This window comes from Balaenoptera physalus, assembly GCF_965194825.1.
Source record: "Balaenoptera physalus genome assembly, chromosome: 2".
Taxonomy (NCBI): domain Eukaryota; kingdom Metazoa; phylum Chordata; class Mammalia; order Artiodactyla; family Balaenopteridae; genus Balaenoptera; species Balaenoptera physalus.
In genome coordinates, this window is record NC_138883.1 from 109,988,673 (window position 1) to 110,013,414 (window position 24,742).

The following is a 24,742-nucleotide window of genomic DNA, read 5'->3' on the forward strand; positions in this document are numbered from 1 at the left end:
GATACCATCTCACACCTGTCAGAATGACTATTACCAAAATGACAAGAAATAGCAAGTGTTGGTGAGGATGTGGAGAAAAGGGAACCCTTGAGAACTGTTAGTGGGAATGCATATTGGTGCAGTCACTATGGAAAACAGTGTGGCGGTTCCTCAAAAAATTAAAAATAGAACTACCATATGATCTGGCAATTCCACTTCTGGATATTATCTAAAGAAAACAAAAACACTAACTTGCAAAGGTATCTGCATCCCCATGTTCATTGCTGTACTATCTACAAGAGCCAAGATGTGGAAATAACCTAAGTGTCCACTGATGAATGCATGGATAAAGAAACTGTGGTGTAAACATACAATGGAATATTATTCATTGTAAAAAAAGAATGAGATCTTGCCATTTATGACAACACGGATGGGCCTTGAGGGTATTATGCTAAGTGAAATAAATAAGACAGAGAAAGCAAATACTGTATGATCTCTCATATGTGGGATATTAAAAAGCAAAGAAACAAACAAAAACAAGCTCATAGATACAAAGAACTGATTAGTGGTTGCCAGAGGTGGGGGATGGAAGGGGGGGAAATGGGTGAAGTGGGTCAACAATAACAACCAAAAAATCAATTAAAAAAAGAAAAAGAAAGAATCTCCAGAGAGCTTCTTATAAAAACAAAACAGATTCCCGCGGGCTGCCAAGCTGGACTTTCTGAATCAGATTATCCAGGAGTGGGGACTTGGACATTTTAACAAACTCCCCAGGGCATTCTTATGGATAGCAGTCAGGGCTAATCACTCCACTTATCCTAGGGAAACTTAGGCCCAAAGAGGCCTTGAGCCAGTCATCAACAGAACCAAAATCAGAATTAGGTCTTCTGACCCACAGTTAGATATTCTTTGCACCCCAAGACCAGAAACCTACAGGACCCAAAGAACAGCACATCATTTATTTGTTTTAATTTTCTTAAACTCAAAGTTACTAATGCCCATAGTTTAAAGAATCAAATATAGGTCATTTTACACAGCTTATACGAAAACACATAGTTCCTCGCCTATGCAACTCCATCTGCCCCTCCCAACAAGGAACCACTTTCAACTCTTTTAGCTGATTCTTTTGGTATTGAAGGAAACCAGAATGTCACCCCAAAATATGCCTCTTCGACATAATTATTTTGAGCTGAAGGCAATTAAGAAGCAGCAAATGCAGGAAAAGCTCTCTCTACCCTTCCCCTCTTTTCTGCTTAAAGGCAGGATATAAATTCTCCTTTTCTGGAGACAGATTCTTGTCAGCCCAGAAGTGTACCAGGGGAACCTACAAACAAACCTTACTCCATTAGTTCCCTCCCATATATTTACCTTCCCACAGTTTGCCATCCTTGTAAGCCTAAAACTGTTTTTTCCTTTGTCCTGTCATTTCTCTACAAATGTATTGTTCTTTGTTGAAGATGCTATATAAGCCAGAGTTCTAAACTGCTATTTTGAGTTACTTTTCATTGAAGTTTCTCAGGCATGATGTGTGCCGCATGCATTAATAAACTTTTATTTTTCTCTTGTTAATCTATCTTTTTGTTAAAGAGCCCCAGTTGAAGTCCTAAGATGGGTAAAGTTTTGCCACCTTTACAGTATTTATTCCCACCCTTGGCATCATTTGCATTTTTACAATGAGTATGCCTCAATTTGTTATTCTTATGTGGTTTTCATAATAGAGTCAGGATGGACTGCCAGGGATGCATGGGCACCGCGAGGTGCGCCCAGGGTCACTGGGCGCAGGCTACCAGCTCCTCCAGGGCTTGCTCACGGCGGTTGCCGTGGACCAGCAGCACCTCCTTGATCCGGTCCTGCTGGAAGCCCATGTCGCTGAACTGCTCCGAGAGGCGCAGGAACTCCCCTGCCTGAGGAACAGGAGGCAGAGAGGGCGTGGGGGACTGTGAGGCTGGGCCTCTGCCCTGGGGAGCCCCCTCCCAGGTGCCCACTGTACATACCCCCAGAAAGCTGTGACCCCCACAGGCCAGGTGAGCCTGATCCTGGGCAGCACCTGTGGTTTTCCTGTACCTCAGTGACATGGGCTCAAACCTCCCTTCCTGTGCCAAGGAAGGAGAGCCCAGCCAGGCTGCCAGCTCTCTCTGTCTGGCTTTCCTTCCCCACTCTGGCTCACTCCTGACTCCCTGTGCTCGGGTGCTGCGCTGGGGCAGGAAGAGGAAGGCTGCATACTGGTGCCCAGAGGATGCACAGCGCAGGGTCTCTGTCCAGGCCCCAAACCCTGCCAAGGTCTCACACAGCACAGCCTCTGCCTGCCTTCCTCCTCCGGCCCCAGTGCTTGAAACTCCCCTGCCCCTCCCCACTCCTCCTCCTCGGCATCTCTCCCACCCCTGCATCCCTCCCTCAGCCTCTGTGAAGATTGCTCTGCCTGGGCCAACTGCCAGTTGTGGACAGGTCACATTCACCAGGCACTTAGAATGTCCCCTTACTGGGACCACAGCCGCATGCATTCTGGGTTTCCAGGTAGGCGGCACACTCCCCGAGCACAGAGTTCAAGCACCTTTCTGCTACCTATCTGGCTCCTGTCTGGGTGTCTGACAAGGAGTGAAAGTCAATGTTTGTGTTGATTCAGTTAAATAACACTAAAGCCCTCCCTCCTGCTCTCTCCCCACCCCTTCCCTTCCCCCTCCCCTACCCCCTCCCTTCCCCTTCCCCTTGGGTCCTCTCGCCTTCCCCGTGCCCCATCTCCCTGGGCTGCCTCCTTCTCCCCAGGGCTGAGCAAGCAGGCTGTCTCCTGTGGCCCGCAGGCCAGCTCTGGCACTGGTCCTCCCCAGCACACCAGGCTCGTGTGTGCACCCCACACCTCCCCTCCCCGGTGGCCCAGGCTGGAGGCCCTGCTGACCTGGCTCTCGGAGAACTGGAACATCTCCATGGCCTCATCCACCAGGCCCTCCTCGTAGCCCTGTCGCAATAGCCGGTCACAGGCGCTAAGGTAGCTGAGAAACTGGGACGGAAAGGGGCACAGAGGGAAGGAGGTTAAGAGGGGTGTCAGGGGCAGCAGATGGGGTGGAGGAGGCACACAAGGGCCTCGTTAAGGCTGAGCTCAGGGCCAGGCTGACTGGGCAACCTGCCACACACAACGTGGCCCCAGAGACCCATGAGCCAACAGAAGAGGGTCAGAGGCCTCCCCTGGGGCCAGGTGGACAGCAAAGCCTCACCACCTGTCCCAAGCTGGGGGCTGGAATCCAGGCAGAGGGCTGTCAGGGTGGGCTAAGGTGTTCCCAGAACCTAAGTGGGGACCGGGCCAGGGCTCAAACATGGGTACCTACCCACCACCCAGCCAGGCTGCTTTCCCTCCCCGGTGAGCGCCCACCTGTGAGAAGATAACCTCCTCTCCCACCCACAGCTGTGCACCCCACCCACCGCCAGACACATAACATCTTTGCCATCCAGGACCCCGTGGGCCCCACTCTCTGCAACAGTCCTGCACCAGCGCTGGAAAGGGGAGGGGACAGTGGAGGACCCACAGGGCGGAACACCTATTCCAGCCACTCCCTGCTTAGTCATCAGGGGCTACTTTTGCCCTCAGGATAAAGGGCTGCCTCCCAACCCAGGTTCAGTGGCCCCGCTTACCTCCGTCAGCAGCCCAGCTGCTCCCTCAGCACCCCCAGACTCCTGCACATCCGGCTCCAAGGCCAAGGCCAGCCTCACTCCTCTTCCCTGGGGAGCCTCTCCCCACCCACCCATCTCCACCAGGTGCTCCCACAGCACCCCATGCTTCCCCTCACATACAGCTTTGTAATTGCTCTACTGTCTTTCTCATCCACTAACTTTTTGTTCCACGAGGGAAGAGTTGTGTCAGTCTTGTTCACCACTGTGTTCACCACTGTGAACCCAGCATGGCAGGCAGGCAGAAGGAGCTCAATAAATGTATGCTGTGTTTATAAAATGAATTAAGAACTACCTTCCGGGAGCTTACAGCTCAGTGGGGGAGATAAACCAGATACAGGAAGACATGAGTGCCAGGCAGATCAAAGCAGGATTTACAGGGAGTCTGCCAAATGAAGGCTCCAGATGATTAGAATTACGGGTATAAGTGGAGGAGAAACAGGTCAGGTTTCTGCAGACCTTCAGAGCTGGGCAGAAAACACAGATCATAATAGACTAACGGTTTTCAAACTGTTTTAGCTTCTGAACTGTCCAAGCACCAGGGGGCTTCAACAGTAACAGGGTAAGGTTGAAGCTGCTCTGGGAGAGCTGTGGGCAGGTGGAGGGAGCCCAGAGTCCAGTGCCCCCACCTCAGGGACCTTGCTCTGGGCACATTTTGAAAACCACCCAAACAAGCTCTCCTTGCACAGTTGAGGAAACTGAAGTCTAGGAAGGGCGGGCAGCTTGCCCCAGGTCCCAGGACTAGGGCTCAGATCACCTGACCTCTTGGCCAGTGCCTTGTCCATCGGGGGGCCAGCTGCTAGAGGAGGGGCTTTGAGCTGGCTTGAAAGTAGACAGGGTTTCAGAAGGTGAAAACAGGGGCAGGGCAGATGGGGGATGCTCCCTTCACCTCTTGGTTCATCGACAGCAAAGGTTCTCAGCCTTGGTGCTGACTGTAGCTACCTGGGAGCCTTAAAACTACTGGTGCCTCAGTATCACTACCCATAAACTGCTGACGCTCACCTCCAGAGGCCCTGGTATGACTGGTCAGGGGGACAGCCTGGGCACTGGGACTTTTACAGCTCTCCAGGTGATTCTTGTGTGCAGGCAAGTTTGAGAATCTCTGACTCAGTCCACACCAGTAGACCCAAGCCAGGCTGCATATCAGAACCATCTTTTAAATGATAGGTCTTTTAAAATGATAGGGCCCTGGGCCCACTCCAGATCCACTGATTGGGACTCTGCAGAGTAGGTCCTGAGAATCTGCATTTGTAAGGATTCTCCTGCTTGGTCAGTTACCAGGCCTATCTCAGGCCCCAGGGTAGGTGAGGATGTCACCATCAGACTCCAGGATGGGACCTCCAGCAGTTATTGATTATAAACACATATTCCCCTCCATTCTGTGAATGGGGAAAGTGAGGCTCAAAGAGGGGACCTGATGTGTCTAAAGTCCCATGGCAAGTCTGGGCCTGGCCTATGGACCCTCACACATGCCACCCACACCTGTCCTGCAGGCAGTCAGTGGACACATCAATCCTTGTGGAAGGAAGGAAGGAGTGATGGACAAAGCTTATCTTTTGTATCTCTTCCTCTCTCCTTGGTTCTTCCAAGTGCCCTGTCTCTATCACCTGATGCCCTCCCTCCTGGACCATCGTCGTTCATCTCTTTTCAAAAGGATTTACTGTAGTGTTTGTCTTTCAAAGGGAGAAGGGCTGTGAACCCAAAGGAGATGCTCAGTTAATGGTGGAGCTTCACAGAACAGAGAGGAATACAAACTTGGTGGGGGAGGATAGACGAAGTCATCCAATGGCCCTTCAGGCCCACCCCTTAGTGCCTGGCCCCTGACTGCTCACTGGGAGAAGACTCACCAGGCAGGTGGTCAGTCTATGTCTGGAAACACAACGTTCCTGATGCAGTGAGATTCTCCCAGCCCACCCACAGGGAGGCCAGTGCCCTGTGCTGCCTCCAGCTAATCTTCAGACCCCCACAGTGATGGCCCGAGACCTCAGCCTTGTCACAGTGTCTGGAGGGACTGAAGAGGCATGTCAGAGTCCCTACCACGGACTTGGCCCCTCACAGCCCTCCTAGACAGCTTCTTGGCCAAGGTCCTGGCTTTTCAGCGGCAGCTGAAGGTGGAGGCAACTTCTTAAATCTCAGATCAGCCTAAGGTGCTGCCCTGGAAGGTTCTCACACAGAAATTATCTGTCCCTTCAGGAACTGCCTTAGCTGCAGAGAATCACTTTTCTCAAGTCACCTTCTGCCCACATCGGTGACTGACTGAAGCAGAAGTATGAAGGCCTGACCATCTCATCCCCAATTAGGACAACTCTGAAGGGCCATATATGCTTCCGAGCTGTGGGGTTGGCTGTCACTGGGTCTACAGAGCTCAGCCTCTCCCTCTACCCATCCTTGCTTCTGTCATTTCCCTTACCCAGAAGTTGTTCCCAAGGGTCTCCTTAATAAATATCCTGTATGCCAAACTCCATCGGAGTCTGCTTCCTGGGGAACCTAACCTACAATACTGGTTTTCCCCATAGCTCCTAGCTGCATGTAAACACCCACGAAGTGCCCAGCAAATACTGATGACTAGATTGATGGATGGGTAGATGGAAAGAGAGAGAGATGGATATGGGTACGGATAAACTGTTGAGGGAAGTGGTTAGAGCCGTGCCATCCAATATGGTAGCCAGTAGCCACATGTGGCTATTTACCTTTAAGTTTTAATTAATTACAATTAATTAAAATTCTCAGTCACACTAGCCACATTTCAAGTAACCACATATAGCTAGTGGCTACTGTATTGGACAACACAGGAATAAAACATCTCTCCTGCTGCAGAAAGTGTTATTGGGCAGCTCTGGAGAGATTCGTGGCTGCCCAAAGCTCCAGTCTTCTGTATCTGGGGCAGAGACTGGGACAGGAGTAGAATATTGAGACTCCCCAAGTAGGCATGGGGATTCCTGATAAACTCCTATGGAGGTGGTAGCATTAGGGTCTAGAAACTTGCTCATAACCCCCAATAATTGATTCCAAGCTGAAATTCTGCCTCTAGAGAAAAACATAAAATATCTTCAAGTTGAAGATAAAAAGAGTGTGGCCACTCACCGGGCTCCAGCTCCACAGCCCCCCAGTTCTGGGTCCTCCACTCACCTGGCTGAGGCTCTGCCGCCCAGTCTTCTGTAGAGCCATGATGGCCCTGTGCAAGGGATACCCCAGGGCGACCACTGGCCTGATGAGGTCTTGCTCCTCCTGGCTCAGGGCAGACAGCAAGTCAGCAGAATCAGGGTGTAATCTGTGGGTGGCGAGAGGCTGGGGCACCTGCCCAGGAGGTGGCAGGCAGGTATACAGGCTGAGGGACTGAAACACAGACAAGTGGATGTGTCAGTTACCATGGAGGTGACACCTGGCTAGGCAGGACATTTTTAAAGATGCCTTTATGTACCACCCTCTCTACAGAGTGTAGGGGCTAATATTGTGAGGAACTTGGAGTCCTGCAGACCTGGATTCAAATCCCAGCTCTCTACTGTTTACTCAGTTTACTCATGTGTAAAATGGATGCAATCATACCAGATACCTCACAGGGTTATGACAAGGCTTAAATAAGACAAGGTGAGAAAACTGATTAGCAACGGGTCTGGCATACAGAAACTGCCAGTAGATGATAATACTTACTGCTTAAAACAACCCCGAAAGAGAAATATGATAGGCTCATTCTATTTTACAGATATTGAAGTCAAGGTTCAGACAAGTTAATGACCTGGTAAGCAACACGCTTTGGGGACCTGAACCCTACTCAGAATCAAATCCAGGGTTCTTTACCCCACACCTTAGTAAGGGGGAAGCAGGGGTGATCTTCCCAGCCAGATCTTCCTTCTTGAGTTTGGCTGGCTGGGGCTTGGCTGGGCATGGAGTAGGGTAGGAACTGGGTACAGCTGTGGTGTTGGGGAAACCCACACAGATCCTGGACTAAGGAGGGTGGCTTGAAGGCATTTCAGTTGGTTTGGCTGGCATCACCCCTAACCCGTCCCCCATGAAGAAGCACCCATCTGTTAACCCCGAACATACCGCTCTGTCCCCTCCTCCCCAAGAAAAGCCTAGCTGCTGCCCTGACTTCAGGAGCAGAGTGCATGTGACATGTGAATTCCCCACCCGTCCTCATCTTCTCAGGGGTTTCCCTGCCATGACCTCATCCTAGGATCTGCTCTTTACCCCAGGTGAAAAACATGCAAATCTTAGGATTTGAGTCTACTCTTGCGACCTTGAAAAAGATTCTTACCTGCTCTCTGCCTCAGTTTCCTCCTCTTCAGAACATCTGCCCCATCCTCCCCCCAACCCCGCTGTAGGATTGTTGCTAGAGTTAAATTTAATTGGGACCAGGGAAGAGCCATCCTGGCATCAGCAGCTAGTCCGTGATGTGGGTGTGGCCTGTGCAGTTTACACAGCCTCTTCTTTGTTCTCTCTAAATAACTGTGTGAGGGGTTGCTGCCCACTTTACAGGTAGAGAAGAGATGGCTCAGAGCAGTTCAGTGACTTGCCTAAGCTCACACAGCAGTGAGTGGGAAATGCCAGACCTTGAATATGTCTTTTGGATTTAATTTCACCTTGGCTTTATTCTGTTGCATCTCCTGGCCTGACTGTGGAACTGCTGGGGGAAAGAAAGCTGTGCCTAACTGCCACCTCCTGCTACTAATCCTGACGTAACCCATCTGTTCCAGATCCAGGTTTTGTGGAGTTTGATACTTACACAATTTGGACCACTTAAAGAAAAAAGACACAGTTATGGATATAAAACTATGTACAAGGCCTTGGAAGGAGCTAGTGAGGGGCCTGAGGCTTAAGCTTCATTGGCTTCACCGTATGTTCATATCTGCTCCCAGTTCTTCTTGGTACACATCCTCTGTCCTGAAGCCTTCCCATCCTGCAGCAACCCTCACCTCTCTCTCAATACCTGATTCCTCCCACTGTACAGTGCTGCCTTGTCTCACACTTCCTTGCCCAACTCTCCTTGTCCTGTGCTTTTGACCTGGTCTCTTCCAACCCAGTCTCTTGAAGGAAGTAACTGTACAGTGAATATTCCTTGATTGAGCCTTCCCCTCACCCATCCTACAGCAAGCCTTGCTGGGTGGGAAGCCCTAGATCCGAGCCACATTCCCTGATTCAACAGACATTCGCTGAGCACCCCCTACGGGCCAAGTGTGCTGCTGGGTGCTGTGGAAACAAACATTAATGCGACCCAGTCGCTGCCCTAGAAGAATCATATTCCATTGGAAGAGACAGACACATATTGGGTAATTACAATTATTGTGACATGCGCCCTAATAGAAGCAAAGAAGGCACAGTGAGAAACAGAGGGATTAGGGACCTCTGAGCAGGGAATATTCTCGGCAAAGGGCCACAGGAAGGACTGCATGGTATAGGGCCAGGTGAGAGCAGGTAGGGAGGAGGAGCACGGAGAGGAGGGGACCGAGGCTTCGAACCAGGCTGGAGACCCAGACTGCGGGGGCCTCACTGCTGAGCTGTGGCCTCGGCCAAGGGGGCAGTTTCCTTACCGCAACCGCGGGCCTGTGGCTCCGCAGCGGGGGCACGGCGCCAGCCGTGGAGGGCCGAGGGGGCAGCGCCGGGGTGCTGGGGAGCGATGGCTCGGGGCCCGGGGGCGGCGCCGGGGCGCTGGGGAGCGGGAGTGCCGGGCCCAGGGGTGACGCGGGGCCTGGGCAGAGGCTCAGAGCTCGGTGGTGTATGTGGTGCAGGAGACTGCGGGGGCGGGCGGCCAGCCTGCACTCAGAGAGCCGCTGCCGCGCCCCGGCCAGCTCCGACCTCACGCCGCGCAGCACGTCCAGCGAGCACCGGTGTTGGCCCAGCCTGGGGCTCGCCGAGGAGCTGGGCTGGGGGCTGCAGGGATCCGGCTCTTCCTCCTTGGCAGATGAGGCTTCCTCCTCATCCTGGTCCTCCTCCTCCACCTCTTCCTCCTCAGGATGCTCCTGCGGTCTGGCCTCAGGACCTTCGGCTGCGGCAGGCATGGGCTCCAGCCCTTGCTCAGGGCTGACCAGCAAGAGCCAGGCGGGAGGGGCTGAAGCTGCCCCCGGGGCATCGCACTGGACCAGGCAGGGTCCCCGGACTACAACCTCCACCCAGAAGAGTGCCCTCCTCTCCAGGCTGAAGTCGTGCTGCGGAAAGAAGGCCACATGAGGCTCCACCAGGCAAACCAGGGCCAGGGGTGCACCCCTACCTTCTGGTCTCTGGGGAACCTATTCAGGCATAGACTTGCCAGGCCTGGACAGCTTCTGATTGTAAGCCCCAGGCATTCATCACAGCCTACCCTCACCCTTGGTTTTAGCTAGCACTGGGGTGGATGGATATCAATAACAATTTAATGGCAAACTGCAGGAAGGACAAAGTGAGGAATAGGTTAATAGAATGAAACAGTGAAAACAAATATCTAAGTCCCTTTGCCATTCAGTATATAATTGAACAACAGAGGCTTAAAAACATTCTCCAACAAAACTTGTTCTTAGCAAAGAAGCTTTCACTTCAGCCCAGCATCATTTGTCACTGAGCAGTTGGCCTTGGAGGCCGGCCCAGGCCTGCCAACCTCTCTGTGGAGTGGTACTTACCTCCATCCCATTCACTGCCATCTGAGGTTACTTTGGGGACCAGGAAATGTAAAAATCACTAATTTTTGTTGAACTCTACTTAGTAGGTCCTAATGTTATTCCTATTTCCAGATTATCAAAATGAGGCTCAGAAAATTTAATTTGCTCGTGGTGAGATTAGTGGTGAGTGGTTGAGCTGGGATTCCTCTGTCCATCTGACTGTAGTGCTTTCTCCACTACAGATCAAGCCACCTAAAAAATAAATCTGGAGCCCACATAAATAATCTAAATTGAGAGTTTGTAAATGAGGCAAAAATAAAATATTCCCGGTACCTACCATTAAAATTTAGAACTGGAAATATAAAACTCCATTAAAAAATGTAAATATTCTCAAAAGGCAATTTCAGTGCTCAATGATGGCCAGTTAAGGCTGGGGGAAGTGGTGTGTGTGGGGAAAATGGGAGGCAGAAAGGCAGACAGGCACTGCCCCCTCCCACCCCTGAATAACCCTATGTTGGAGAGAGGAACATAACTTAGCTGTTCTAAGTGTGGCTCCCTGAGTGTATCTTATTTCTTTCTGTATTCTCAGGGCCCAGGGCAGTTCTGGCCCCAAGGGGATATTTGTAAGTGTGTGCAGAATAAATGGACAGAGAAAGAGATTGGAGCAAAATAAGTGGGTTGTGAAGGACAGAGGAGGGAAAAAGACAACTTCAGAACTGATGAGGCAGTCATGGAGAGAAAGAGACTGAGAGATAATGAGACAGTCAACAGGACTTAAGGAATAAAAGGATCCAAAGACCCAGGCTGAACAACCAGTAAGACAGGAATACAGCCCCATCCATTAAAAAAAAAAAAAAAAAAGAAACGACAGAAAAATATGTTACGACGAAGGAGCAAGGTAAAAACCTACAAGACCAAATAAATGAAGATGAAATTGGCAACCTACCTGAAAAATAATTCAGAGTAATGATAGTAAAGATGATCCAAAATCTCAGAAACAGAATGGAGAAAATACAAGGAATGTTTACAAAGGATCTAGAAGAACTAAAGAGCAAACAAACAGTGATGAACAACACAATAACTGAAATTAAAAATACTCTAGAAGGAATCAATAGCGGAATAACTGAGGCAGAAGAATGGATAAGTGAGCTGGAAGATAAAATGGTGGAAATAACTGCCAGGGAGCAGAATAAAGAAAAAAGAATGAAAAGAATTGAGGACAGTCTCAGAGACCTCTGGGACAACATTAAATGCACTAATATTCAAATTATTGGGGTCCAAGAAGAAGAGAAAAAGAAAGGGTCTGAGAAAATATTTGAAGACATTATAGTTGAAAACTTCCCTGACATGGGAAAGGAAATACTCGGTCAAGTCCAGGAAGCACAGAGAGTCCCATACAGGATAAATCCAAGGAGAAACACTCGGAGACACGTATTAATCAAACTATCAAAAATTAAGTACAAATAAAAAATATTAAAAGCAACAAATAACACACAAGGGAATCCCCATAAGGTTAATAGCTGATCTTTCAGCAGAAACTCTGCAAGCCAGAAGGCAGGGGCAGGACATATTTAAAATGATGAAAGGGGAAAACCTACAACCAAGATTACTCTACCCAGTAAGGATCTCATTCAGATTTTTTTTTTTTAAAGAAAGGTGGCTAATGAGTCTTTTTTTTTTAAATTATTTTATTTATTTATTTTTGGCTGTGTTGGGTCCTCATTGCTGCACACAGGCTTTCTCTAGTTGCAGCGAGAGGGGGCTACTCTTCGTTGCGGTGCACGGGCTTCTCATTGCAGTGGCTTCTCTTGTTGTGGAGCATGGGCTCTAGGCGTGTGGGCTTTAGTAGTTGTGGCTCGCGGGCTCTAGAGCGCAGGCTCAATAGTTGTGGCACATGGGCTTAGTTGCTCTGCGGCACGTGGGATCTTCCTGGACCAGGCATCGAACCCGTGTCCCCTGCATTGGCAGGCAGGTTCTTATCCACTGCACCACCAGGGAAGCCCTCTCATTCAGATTTGACAGAGAAATCACGAGCAAAAGCTATGAGAATTCAGCACCACCAAACCAGCTTTACAACAAATGCTAAAGGAACTTCTCTAAGTGGGAAACACAAGAGAAGAAAAAGACCCACAAAAACAAACCCAAATCAATTAAGAAAATGGTAATAGGAACATACATATCGATAATCACATTGAATGTAAATGGATTAAATACTCCAACCAAAAGACACAGACTGGCTGAATGGATACAAACACAAGACCCTTATATATGCTGTCTACAGGAAACCCACTTCAGACCTAGGGACACATACAGACTGAAAGTGAGGGGATGGAAAAAGATATTCCAAGCAAATGGAAATCAAAAGAAAGCTGGAATACCAATTATCATATCAGATAAAATAGACTTTAAAATAAAGGCTGTTGGGGACTTCCCTGGTGGTGCAGTGGTTAAGATTCCGCCTGCCAATGCAGGAGACATGGGTTCAAGCCCTGCTCCGGGAAGATCCCACATGCCGCGGAGCAACTAAGCCTGTGCACCACAGCTACAGAGCCTGAGCTCTAGAGCCTGTGAGCTACAACTACTGAGCCTGCGTGCCACAACTACTGAAGCTTGAACGCCTAGAGCCCATACTCCACAACAAGAGAAGCCACCACAATGAGAAGCCTGCGCACCGCAATGAAGAGTAGCCCCCGCTTGCCGCAACTAGAGAAAGCCCACACGCAACGAAGATCCAACGCAGCCAAAAATAAATAAATAAATACATTTTTTTAAAAAAAGAAAAAAAAAGATATTCCATGCAAATGGAAATCACAAGAAAGCTGGAATAGCAATACTCGTATCAGATAAAATAGACTTTAAAACAAAGACTGTTGGGGGCTTCCCTGGTGGCGCAGTGGTTAAGAATCTGCCTGCCAAGGCAGGGGACACGGGGATGAGCCCTGGTCCGGGAAGATACCACATGCTGTGGAGCAACTAAGCCCATGCACCACAACTATTGAGCCTGCACTCTAGAGCCTGTGAGCCACAACTACTGAGCCCTCATGCCACAACTACTGAAGCCTGCATGCCTAGAGACCGTGCTCCGCAACAAGAGAAGCCACCACAATGAAGAGTAGCCCCTGCTCACTGTAGTTAGAGAAAGCCTGTGTGCAGCAACGAAGACCCAATGCAGCCAAAAACAAATAAATAAAATAAATTTTAAAAATTTATAAAAATAAAAATAAACAAAGGTTTTTAAAAAATAAAAAAATAAAGACTGTTACAAGAGATAAGGAAGACACTACATAATGATCAAGGAATCAATCCAAGAAGAAAACATAACAATTATAAATATTTATGCACCCAACATAGGAGCACCTTAATACATAAGGCAAATGCTAACAGCCATAAAAGGAGAAATCGACAGTAACACAATAATAGTGGGGGACTTTTAACACCCCACTTACACCAATAGACAGATCATCTGGACAGAAAATAAATAAGGAAACACAAGCTTTAAATGACACAGTAGACCAGATAGACTTAATTGATATTTTGAGGACATTCCACCCAAAAGCGGAAGAATACACTTTCTTCTCAAGTGCACATGGAACGTTCTCCAGAATAGATGACATCTTGGGTCACAAATCAAGCCTTGGAAAATTTAAGAAAATTGAAATTGTATCAAGCATCTTTTCTGACAACAACACTATGAGATTAGAAATCAATTACAGGAAAAAAAAAACAGTAAAAAACACAAATACATGGAGGCTAAACAGTGCGCTGCTAAATAACCAAGAGATCACTAAAGAAATCAAAGAAGGAATAAAAAAATACCTAGAAACAAATGACAAAGAAAACATGATGATCCAAAACCTATGGGATGCAGCAAAAGCAGTTCTAAGAGGGAAGCTCCCAGCAATTCAAGCTCATCTCAAGAAACAAGAAAAATCTCAAATAAATATTCTAACCTTACACCTAAAGCAACTAGAAAAAGAAGAAGAAAACCCAAAGTTAGTAGGAGGAAAGGAATCATAAAGATCAGAGCAGAGATAAATGAAATAGAAACGAAGAAAACAATAGCAAAGATCAATAAAACTAAAAGTTGGTTCTTTGAGAAGATAAGCAAAATTGATAAACCTTTAGCCAGACTCATCAAGAAAAAGAGGGAGAGGACTCAAATCAATAAAATCAGAAATGAAAAAGGAGAGATTACAACTGATACCACAGAAATACAAAAGATCCTAAGAGACTACTACAAGCAACTCTATGCCAATAAAATGTACAACCTGGAAGAAATGGACAAGTCCTTGGAAAAGTACAACCTTCCAAGATTGAACCAGGAAGAACTAGAAAATATAAACAGATCAATCACAGGTAATCAAATTGAAACTATAATTTAAAATCTTCCAACAAACAAATGTCCAGGACCAGATGGCTCCACGGACGAATTCTATCAAACGTTTAGAGAAAAGTTAACACCTATCCTTCTCAAACTCTTCCAAAAAATTGTGGAGGGAGGAACACTCCCAAACTTGTTTTACAAGGCCACCATCACCCTGATACCAAAACCAGACAAAGATATCACAAAAGAAGAAAATTATAGACCCATATCACTGATGAACATAGACACAAAAATCCTCAAGAAAATACTAGCAAACAGAATCCAACAACACATTAAAAGGATAATACACCATGATCAAGTGGGATTTATCCCAGGGATGCAAGGATTCTTCAATATACACAAATCAATCAATGTGATACACGATATTAACAAACTGAAGAAGAAAAACCATATGATCATCTCAATAGATGCAGAAAAAGCTTTTGACAAAATTCAACATCCATTTATGATAAAAACTCTCCAGAAAGTGGGCACAGAGGGAACCTACCTCAACATAATAAAGGCCATGTATGACAAACCCACAGCAAACATCATTCTCAATGGTGAAAACTGAAAGCATTTCCTCTAAGATCAGGAACAAGACAAGGATGTCCACTCCCGCCACTACTATTCAACATAATATTTGAAGTCCTAGCCACAGCAATCAGAGAAGAAAAAGAAATAAAAGGAATCCAAATTGAAAAGAAGAAGTAAAACTGTCAGTATTTGCCGATGACATGATACTATACATAGAAAATCCTAAAGATGCCACCAAAAAACTACTAGAACTAATCAATGAATTTGGTAAGGTTGCAGGATACAAAATTAATGCACAGAAATCTCTGGCATTCCTATACACTATCAATGAAAGAGAAATTAAGGAAACAGTCCCATTTACCATTGCAACAAAAAGAATAAAATACCTAGGAATAAACCTACCTAAGGAGGCAAAAGACCTGTACTCAGAAAACTATAAAACACTGATAAAAGAAATCAAAGATAACATAAACAAATGGAGAGACATACCATACTCCTGGATTGGAAGAAGCAGTATTGTGAAGATGACTATACTACCCAAAGCAATCTACAGGTTCAATGCAATCCCTGTCAAATTACCAATGGCATTTTTCACAGAACTAGAACAAGAAATTTTACAATTAGTATGGAAACACAAAAGACCCCGAATAGCCAAAGCAATCTTAAGAAAGAAAAACGGAGCCGGAAGAATCAGGCTCCCTGACTTCAGACTATACTACAAAGCTACAGTAATCAAGACAGTATGGTACTGGCACAAAAACAGAAATATAGATCAACGGAACAGGATAGAAAGTTCAGAGATAAACCCACGCACATATGGTCACCTTATCTTTGATAAAGGAGGCAAGAATATACAATGGAGAAAAGACAGCCTCTTCAATAAGTGGTGCTGGGAAAACTGGACAGCTACATGTAAAAGAATGAAATTAGAACACTCCTTAACACCATACACAAATATAAACTCAAAATGGATTAAAGACCTAAATGTAAGCCTGGACACTATAAAACTCTTAGAGGAAAACATAGGCAGAACACTCTATGACATAAATCACAGCAAGATCCTTTTTGACCCACCTCCCAGAGAAATGGAAATAAAAACAAAAATAAACAAATGGGACCTAATGAAACTTAAAAGCTTTTGCACAGCAAAGGAAACCATAAACAAGATGAAAAGACAACCCTCAGGATGGGAGAAAATATTTGCAAATGAAGCAACTGACAAAGGATTAATCTCTAAAATATACAAGCAGCTCATGCAGCTCAATATTGAAAAAACAAACAACCCAATCCAAAAATGGGTGGAAGACTTAAATAGGCATTTCTCCAAAGAAGACATACAGATGGCCAACAAATACATGAAAAGATGCTCAACATCACTAATCATTAGAGAAATGCAAATCAAAACCACAATGAGGTACCACCCCACACCAGTCAGAATGGCCATCATCAAAAAATCTACAAACAATAAATGCTGGAGAGGGTGTGGAGAAAAGGGAACCCTCCTGCACTGTTGGTGGGAATGTAAACTGATACAGCCACTATGGAGAACAGTATGGAGGTTCCTTAAAAAAACTAAAAATAGAACTACCATATGACCCAGGAATCCCACTACTGGGCATATACCCTGAGAAAACCATAATTCAAAAAGAGTCATGTACCACGATGTTCATTGCAGCACTATTTACAATAGCCAGGACATGGAAGCAAGCTAAATGTCCATCTACAGATGAATGGATAAAGAAGATGTGGCACATATATACAATGGAATATTACTCCACCATAAAAAGGGACGAAATTGAGTTATTTGTAGTGAGGTGGATGGACCTAGAATCTGTCATACACAGTGAAGTAAGTCAGAGACCGAAAAACAAATACCGTATACTAACGCATATATATGGAATTTTAAAAAGTGGTACTGATGAACCTAGTGGCAGGACAGGAATAAAGATGTAGATGTAGAGAACGGACTTGAGGGCACAGGGGGAGAAGGGGAAGCTGGGATGAAGTGAGAGAGTAGCATTGACATATATACACTACCAAATGTAAAATGGATGACTAGTGGGAAGCAGCTGCATAGCACAGGGAGATCAGCTCAATGCTTTGTGACGACCTAGAGGGATGGGATAGGGAGGGTGGGAGGGAGGCTCAAGAGGGAGGGGATATGGGGATATATGTATATATATAGCTGATTCACTTTGTTGTACAGCAGAAACCAACACAACATTGTAAAGCATTTATACTCCAATAAAGATGTGAAAAAAAAAATACCAGCACTTGTGATTTGTGGAACCTAAGCAAGATGATTCTAAATTTCATATGAAAAACAAACAAATAAGAATAGCCAGAAAAACTCTGGGGACAAAAAGAGAAATAAGGGGGACTGGCCCTACCAGATGTTAATATATATTATAAAACCTCAATAATTAAAGCTAAGGCACTGGCACAGATAGACTAAAGGTACAGAAGAGAAAGTCCAGAAATAGAAATTAATATCTATGGAACTTTAGTAAATAACAAGGTGGCATCTCAAGCAATGGGAAGAAGATGGTGTTAGTCAAAAATGGTGTTAGTCAGCTGAAAGGAAATAAAGTTGGATCCATCCTCACATCATACACGAGGATGAATTCCAAAAGGATCGAAGATTCAATGGTATGAAATGAAACCATAGAAGTACTAGGAGAAAACAGGAGAGAAATCCTTTATTACCTCAAGTGGGAAAACATTTCTCTGAATTGAAATTGAGAAGCCATGAAAGTACACACACGCACATGTGAAAATCTGCATGGCAAATATACCCCATAAGCAAGGTCAAAGGCCAATGACAAACTGGAAGGAAAACAGCTCTGATAACACATACTAATATAGGAGTGCCTAGAAATAGATAAAAAGACCAACAGCCCAACAGGGAAATGGACAAAAGATATGGACAGTCCGCAGAAAAGGAAATACAGATGGCTCTTAAACACATGAAAAGCTGCTCAACCTCACTAAGGATAAGAGAAAGGCAAAATAAAACTACACTGAGATACCATTTGCCTATCCCTGGGCAAAGATCCAACATCTTATGACTCTCTGTTGGGGAGTGGAGCTGAGGTACAGGCCCCTTGTAGAGCGCTGGTTGGATGTAAATCAATATAATCGTTATGGAGGGCAATATGGCAATACACTTCAATTCAAAAGGACATCTGCATAGTCTTTCCCTGCAGCATTGTTTGTAATGGCAAAAGACTGGGAAGAACCTAAGTGTCCATCCAGAGGGGATTCATTCAATAAAGTACGATGTATTCATTTAACGCAGTACAGTGAAAAACAAAGTGAAGAAGCTTTCTATGTATTGATATGGAAGGTCTTAAAATATATTAAGTGAAAAAAATCAAGAAGAACAGTGTATATAAAATGCTACCCTTGGTGTAAAAAAGGAGGAAATAGCTGTATTTGCTTGTGTATACAAACATAAGAATCTCCAGAAGAATACATTTTAAAAAATGAGTGACAGAGGTCACCAGTAGAGGTGGGGACAGGACAGATGGGAAGGTGTCAGTAGAAGGCTTTTCACTCTTTCAGGGTAGGCAAACTGCCTGGGAGCCAAACTGACCTCCAACCTTGTTTTTATAAATAAAGTGTTTTTGGAACACAGCCATACCCATCCACTACTTTCTGTAATGTCTATGGCCCTTTCTCCCTACAACAGCAGAGTTAAGTAATTGCCAGTTTTTACTATCTGGTCCTTTACAGAAAATGTTTGTTGACCCTTGTGCTATACCTATATATACATATATATACATGTATATATATGTATTTCATTTCAAATTGCATGAATATATTTTCTTTCTAAAAATTTTAATTGACAAAAGGGAAATTAACTCTGATTAAAGAGATGATGAAACTATGATGAAACAACAAAACACAGACTTGTTGAGACTCCTCGGGAAGGCAGTAGGGTGCAGGGAGTGGACATGGGCTTTGGGGTCTGATCACATTGGAGCCCTGGCTGTGTCACTTACAAGCCACATGACCCTGTTGGTCACCTGGGTGGGAACTTTGGTTTCCTGTGCCATGGGGAAGGAACACCCACCCGCTAAACGGGTCATAAAAATGAGAAAGAAGAGTGAACGTATAAAGAGCACCTAGCATGGGCCTGGTGCATAGCAGGTGCTCAATAAATGGTAGCTATTTTTTCTCTTTAGGCCACTACAGGTTCATCTGGTAATCTAACTACTATCTATAACATTGTTGCTATGGGAAAATGTGTTTCAAGTTCCAAACACTGGGAATACAGCCCAGTACATTTGGAAGACTGACCAGGAGAGGCTGTAAATCATACTTGGAGTCTCTATTTGATTATTTGCCACAGGAGTAAAAGAAATGGAGGCTCAGGAAGGGAAACAGGCACAAGGGAGTACAGATGCCCACCCTGAGAATAGGAGGCAGAGCCAGGGCCAGCATATGGGCTAGGACACTAGACATAGACTTGGCAGAAGGGTGCACATTTCTGCTTCGAGAAGTAACCTTCAGAATAGCCTCTTCCCAGCTTGGCTTGAGTCCAGCAGAGAGGGAAAAGTTGTGATAGTCTACCTCCCCTGGAGTTTAGTAAAGCAAGTTCTTCTTCCCAACAATACTGGCCCTACTGCCAGAGGGCCCACAGCACAGGCTGCCTGGGGAGAGCAAGAGCTCCTGCCCCACAGAGCGTGGGCCCCTGGACACTGTGCTCTGGGCTTTACAAAGCTTATTTCTGTTCTGGGTCTTAAGGAGCTTAAGTGCAACTCCAGGGTCTGCAGATAAGTCTCCTGCTCCTGTCCCCACAGGCCACTCATGCCTCTCCACCTGACCCTCCCCAGGCCTCTCCTTCCTGGACTATGCTCTCTGCACCTCACTTCCCACAACCCTTTTTTTTGCCCTCGAACATTATCTGTCTGATGGCTCTCATGTTCCAATCCTTCCCTTAGCTATCAGGAAATGATCTAGAGTCAGGACCCTGGTTTTAGTCCTGCCACTGCCACTATCTTTGGACAAATCATTTCCCTTCTCTGAGCCTCAGGTCCTCATATGCAAAGTGAGTGAGAGCTGAACTAGATCCTCAAACTTTCCTACAAAGTTAGCCCACAGACAGCGCTGAGCACAGAAGAGCCCGAGGACTCAGTCCCAAGAGACCCAACGCCAGCTCCACAGTTCTCTGCAATCTTTTTCTTTCATTTTTTCAAAATTCATGTGAATTCTGCCTTCTACCCCATGATACATCTGTGTTATAATATAAATGCAATAGGTTTCCTCCTAAATCTTCAAGTAAATTTGACTCACTTGGAAGTTAAATAATCATGTTTATCCTGAGGGTATGTGATACCACCATATATACTGGGTGCATATCCCAGTGTGTGAGCCGTGGGGCAAGGGGTGCCTCAAGGTGCCCTCAGGGTAGATGTGCTTTGGGTCTGTGGAATAGTAATCCCTTCTGATGTGTCCCATGTAACTGTCTGCATTTTAATGGAGGATTCTGGAGAGAGTATCTTAGCCCAACGAAGTGATTCTAATGGTGGAATTTTAGAATTGGCAGCAGGCTGATAGAGAACAGAGGAATTGGAGCATCCTTGCTATGACTCTCAGTCACTCCATACAGGCAACCTTCCAGTTATTCTAAACTTAAATTAAGACCCACTAAATAGCCCCCAACACCAGGACAGTAGCTTTCTTCATGAAATATCTTTTCCTCTTGGGTTATTTCCAAACTTCCTAGAATATACCAGAACAGGACAGGCTGCCAGTTAAAATCAAGGAACAAGGGACCACATGAGGCTCAGCATCAGACCCACAGAGCCAGGGATGAGAAGACAGACAGAGAGATACACTTACCATAGAACCCAGCAGAAGCTCCCTGCAGTCTGGGACACTGAGCTCTGGCCCAGGGAGGGGCTCCGTGCCTATCACAAAGCCCTTGGGCACCTTGAAGGGGACACCATCCAGGGCATTCATTCTGTCAGAGGAATGTGGAGATGGCTGAGCAGGGCTGGGGCAGGCCTCCTGCTGGCAGGGAGAGAGTGAATTCCTGAGGACCAGGCTCAGGTCTCAAATGGCTCACTGCTCTCCTATGTGGTGACTTAGCCGAGCCCCACAGAGCCAGGAAGGGAAAGGCCCGTGCTGCCTAAGGGAGGAAATGAATAAAACAAGAGCATTCAAACCAACAGCAACTGACTATTTCATGTTTAAATTTTGCTCTCTAGACCACTGTTTCCCAAAACACGGTCTGCAACACTAGTTCTAAAGCATTTCATCAAGTTTTCACCCAAATGGTTAAGAAAGAAATATCAAATTACACAAATTCTTCCAGAAAAGAAGGAATACATCCTAACTTGTTTTGATTTCAGCATCACCTTAATACCAAACCTGGGGGCTTCCCTGGTGACACAGTGGTTAAGAATTCGCCAGCCAATGCAGGGGACACGGGTTCAAGCCCTGGTCCAGGAAGATCCCACATGCCGCAGAGCAACTAAGCCCACGCACCACAACTACTGAGCCTGTGAGCCACAACTATTGAGCCTGCCCTCCTAGAGCCCGTGCTCCGCAACAAGAGAAGCCACCGCAATGAGAAGCCCACGCGCCACAGGGAAGAGTAGCCCCTGCTCGCCGCAACTAGAGAAAGCCCGTGTGCAGCAATGAAGACCCAATGCAGCCAAAAAATAATTAATTAATTTTAAAAAATGTTAAAAAAAAATACCAAACCTGACAAGAAGATTAGAGGCTGATATTTCATGAAAATAAATGCAAAAATCTTATCAAAAATAATTATGGATAGAAAAATACAACACTGCCAGGTTGAGTTTATTTCAGGAATGAAAGACTGGATTAACATTCCAAAATTAATCAATGGGAATAAAGATAAATATCAATAGAATAAGAATGAAAAAGTGTATAATTAGCTATCTCCATAGATGCAGAAAAAGCACTTGATAAAATCAATATCCACTCATGATTTTAAGAAACAATAAACAAACCATTTTTAGCAACTTAAGAATAGAAGAGAATTTCCTTAACCTAACAAAGAAAATCTCTAAAACATTTAAAGCAAACATCCCACTTAATGGTGAAATATTAAAAGATACCCCCAAGATTGGAAATGAGACAAAGATGTCTCCATCTTCTCTTCTGTTCAACACTGCACTGGAGGTACTAGCCTGTGCAAAAAGAGAGGGAAAAATAAAACAAAAGTATAAGGATTGGAAAGAAACAAACCCATCATTATTTCTAGATGACATATTTATATGTAGAAAATCCAAAAGAATAGTAAGGTAATTTATCAAGGTCTTTGGATACAAGGTCAATATACAAAAATCAATTGTATTTCTACATAAAAAAACCAAACCATGTAAACGTTATCTTTTAAAAATTTCGTTAGAGTTTGGGATTGACATATACACACTGCTATATTTAAAATAGATAACCAACAAGGAACTACTGTTTAGCACAGGGAATGCTGCTCAATATTCTGTAATAGTCTAAATGGGAAAAGAATTTGAAAAAGAACAGATACATGTATATGTATAACTGAATCACTTTGCTGTCCACCTAAAACTAACACAACATTGTTAATCAACTATGCTCCAATATAAAATAAAAATTTTAAAAAAATTTTCATTAGAGATTGATACCATTTATATTAGCATTAATTACCTAGGACTCAATCTAACACAAGATTATAAGACTTCTACACAGAAAACTATAAAACATTAGATTAAATAGAGGAACATACCACGTTCATGGCTTGTAAGACTCAATATTGTAAATACATCAATTCTCCCTGAATTGATTTATAGATCCCACGTATCAAAATTCCACCACATTTTTGGGTGTAAGTTGGCAAACTAATTCTAAAATTTAAATAAAATGCAAAGGGCCAAGAAAAGCCAAGACAATCATGAAGAAGAAGTAACACAGTTGAAGATTTATACTATCAGATGTCAAGACTTAGTTTAAAGTGAAAACAATTAATACAGTGTGGTATTGACATGAGAGCTTACAAAGAGACCAATAGAACAGAAAAAAAAAGTCCAGAAACAGATCCGCACATATATGGATCCTTGATTTATGACAAAACTGGCCCTGCAAAGCAGTAGGAAAATGAAGGTCTTTTTAATAAATGGTTCTGGACCAACTGGATATTCACCTAGAAAAAAAAAATCTTGACCTCTACCTCATATCATAAACAAAGGTCAATTTCAGATAGACTGTAGATCTAAATGTGAAAGGTAAAAAAAGCTTGCAGATAAAATAGGAGAATATATTTATGGCCTTAGAAAAGGCAAACATTTCGTAAAAGGTTACAAAAAAGACTAACCATAAAGGAAATACTGATAAATTGAGTTACATTAAAGTTAAGAACTTCCATTCATCACCATACCATTAAGTGAAAAAGCAAATCACAGAGGGGGAAAAGATATTTGTAGCACACATATCTGACAAAGGACTCATATCCAATATATGCAAAAAACTTCTACAAATCAATAAGAAAAAGATCCCAAAATAGGCAAGAGATTTTAACAGGCACTTCACAAAAGAGAATATCCAAATAACCAATAAACATATAAGTTGTTTAACCTCATTAGTCATCAGGGAACTGCAAAATGAAACAATGAGATAACACTACACACACACACACACACACACACACACAGGAAGAGTTAAGTTTTAAAAGCCTAACAATATCAAGTGTTGATGAGGTTGTGGAATATCTGGAACTCTCATGCACTGTTGGTGAGAAAGTCAATTATTATTAGTCAACAATATCTACTAAAGCTGAAATCTAAGCATTAAAAATTCACACATAGCTTCTGAGCCTTTTGGCTAAGATCAAGTGTAGTATCTGTTAGTTTAATTATATTCACAACAGCCAGGGATTTGCTTTTTTATGTATTTTAGACCACATTAAATATTGTTGCCTTAAAAAACAAAGCAAAACTCATTCACATAATTCAATTTCATGACTGCCTATAATATACACTTAAATCTAGACTCCTGACCATAGTCTGGCATTTTGCAAATAACCAGGGCTTAGCAGGGAGCCCACACCAGGGAGTGGCTCCCTGGCTCAATACAATGTCATCCCTACCAGGATGGTGCAAAGCCCTGCTGTTCGGGGTCACTGGGGTCATCACCACACCCACAGAAGAGCATCATGTGAGGAGGTAGAGTTGATAATCTGAGTGCAGAGAGGTCAAATGAGGCCAGATGGGCAAATCCTTTAATTCCTTCATTTCTACTGTCTGCCCTCTTTTGTCAGTGTCTTACTGTATGTAAGACTCAAAAGGCTTCTCCACCCCATGTAGGGAGATAGTCTCCCATCATATTGGCATTGAGTCTTTATGCTACAGGATCAGACAGCTTTCAGTGTGATCAGTAAGTTATCTGCCCCATCAACCTGTTCCTACAGGGGACCTTAGAGTGTAGGGAGTTGTAGGGGATACATGAAAGTTAGGAAGTTTTGGCATTCTCAGATTTATTGTTCACATTTTCAGCTATCATTAGAATTTTTAGCTATGGGGAAGGACCACAGTTGTGCTGAGTCCCAAGTGTGAACTGCCTGTCCCATGAGCAAGTATAGGGCCACCCTCCTGCTTCCTTCCCTCTGCCCCAGCATCTGCATCCT

At 44.8% G+C, this 24,742-nt stretch overlaps 1 protein-coding gene across 1 annotated transcript; it reads right to left on the reverse strand.

The window, feature by feature from the left end:
* Positions 1–924: 924 nt before the first annotated feature.
* UBAP1L (ubiquitin associated protein 1 like) lies at positions 925–22,240 on the reverse strand. Its single transcript, XM_082447567.1, has 5 exons — positions 20,956–22,240; positions 9,168–9,782; positions 6,769–6,975; positions 2,873–2,974; positions 925–1,883 (listed from the first exon to the last, which is right to left on the reverse strand). The coding sequence occupies exons 1-5, from the start codon at positions 21,073–21,075 to the stop codon at positions 1,749–1,751; spliced, it is 1,179 nt and encodes a 392-aa protein (XP_082303693.1). The 5' UTR covers positions 21,076–22,240; the 3' UTR covers positions 925–1,748.
* Positions 22,241–24,742: the final 2,502 nt, after the last annotated feature.

What these genes read in the sequence shown, in the direction of transcription:
- UBAP1L (XM_082447567.1), bottom strand. Translation starts at nt 21,075, where the DNA reads ATGAATGCCCTGGATGGTGTCCCCTTCAAGGTGCCCAAGGGCTTTGTG. An exon ending in GCCACAGGCCCGCGGTTGCG is followed by an intron (nt 6,976 to 9,167) that starts GTAAGGAAACTG and finishes TCTGTGTTTCAG; the next exon opens with TCCCTCAGCCTGTATACCTG. An exon ending in GGCGGCAGAGCCTCAGCCAG is followed by an intron (nt 2,975 to 6,768) that starts GTGAGTGGAGGA and finishes TTTCCGTCCCAG; the next exon opens with TTTCTCAGCTACCTTAGCGC.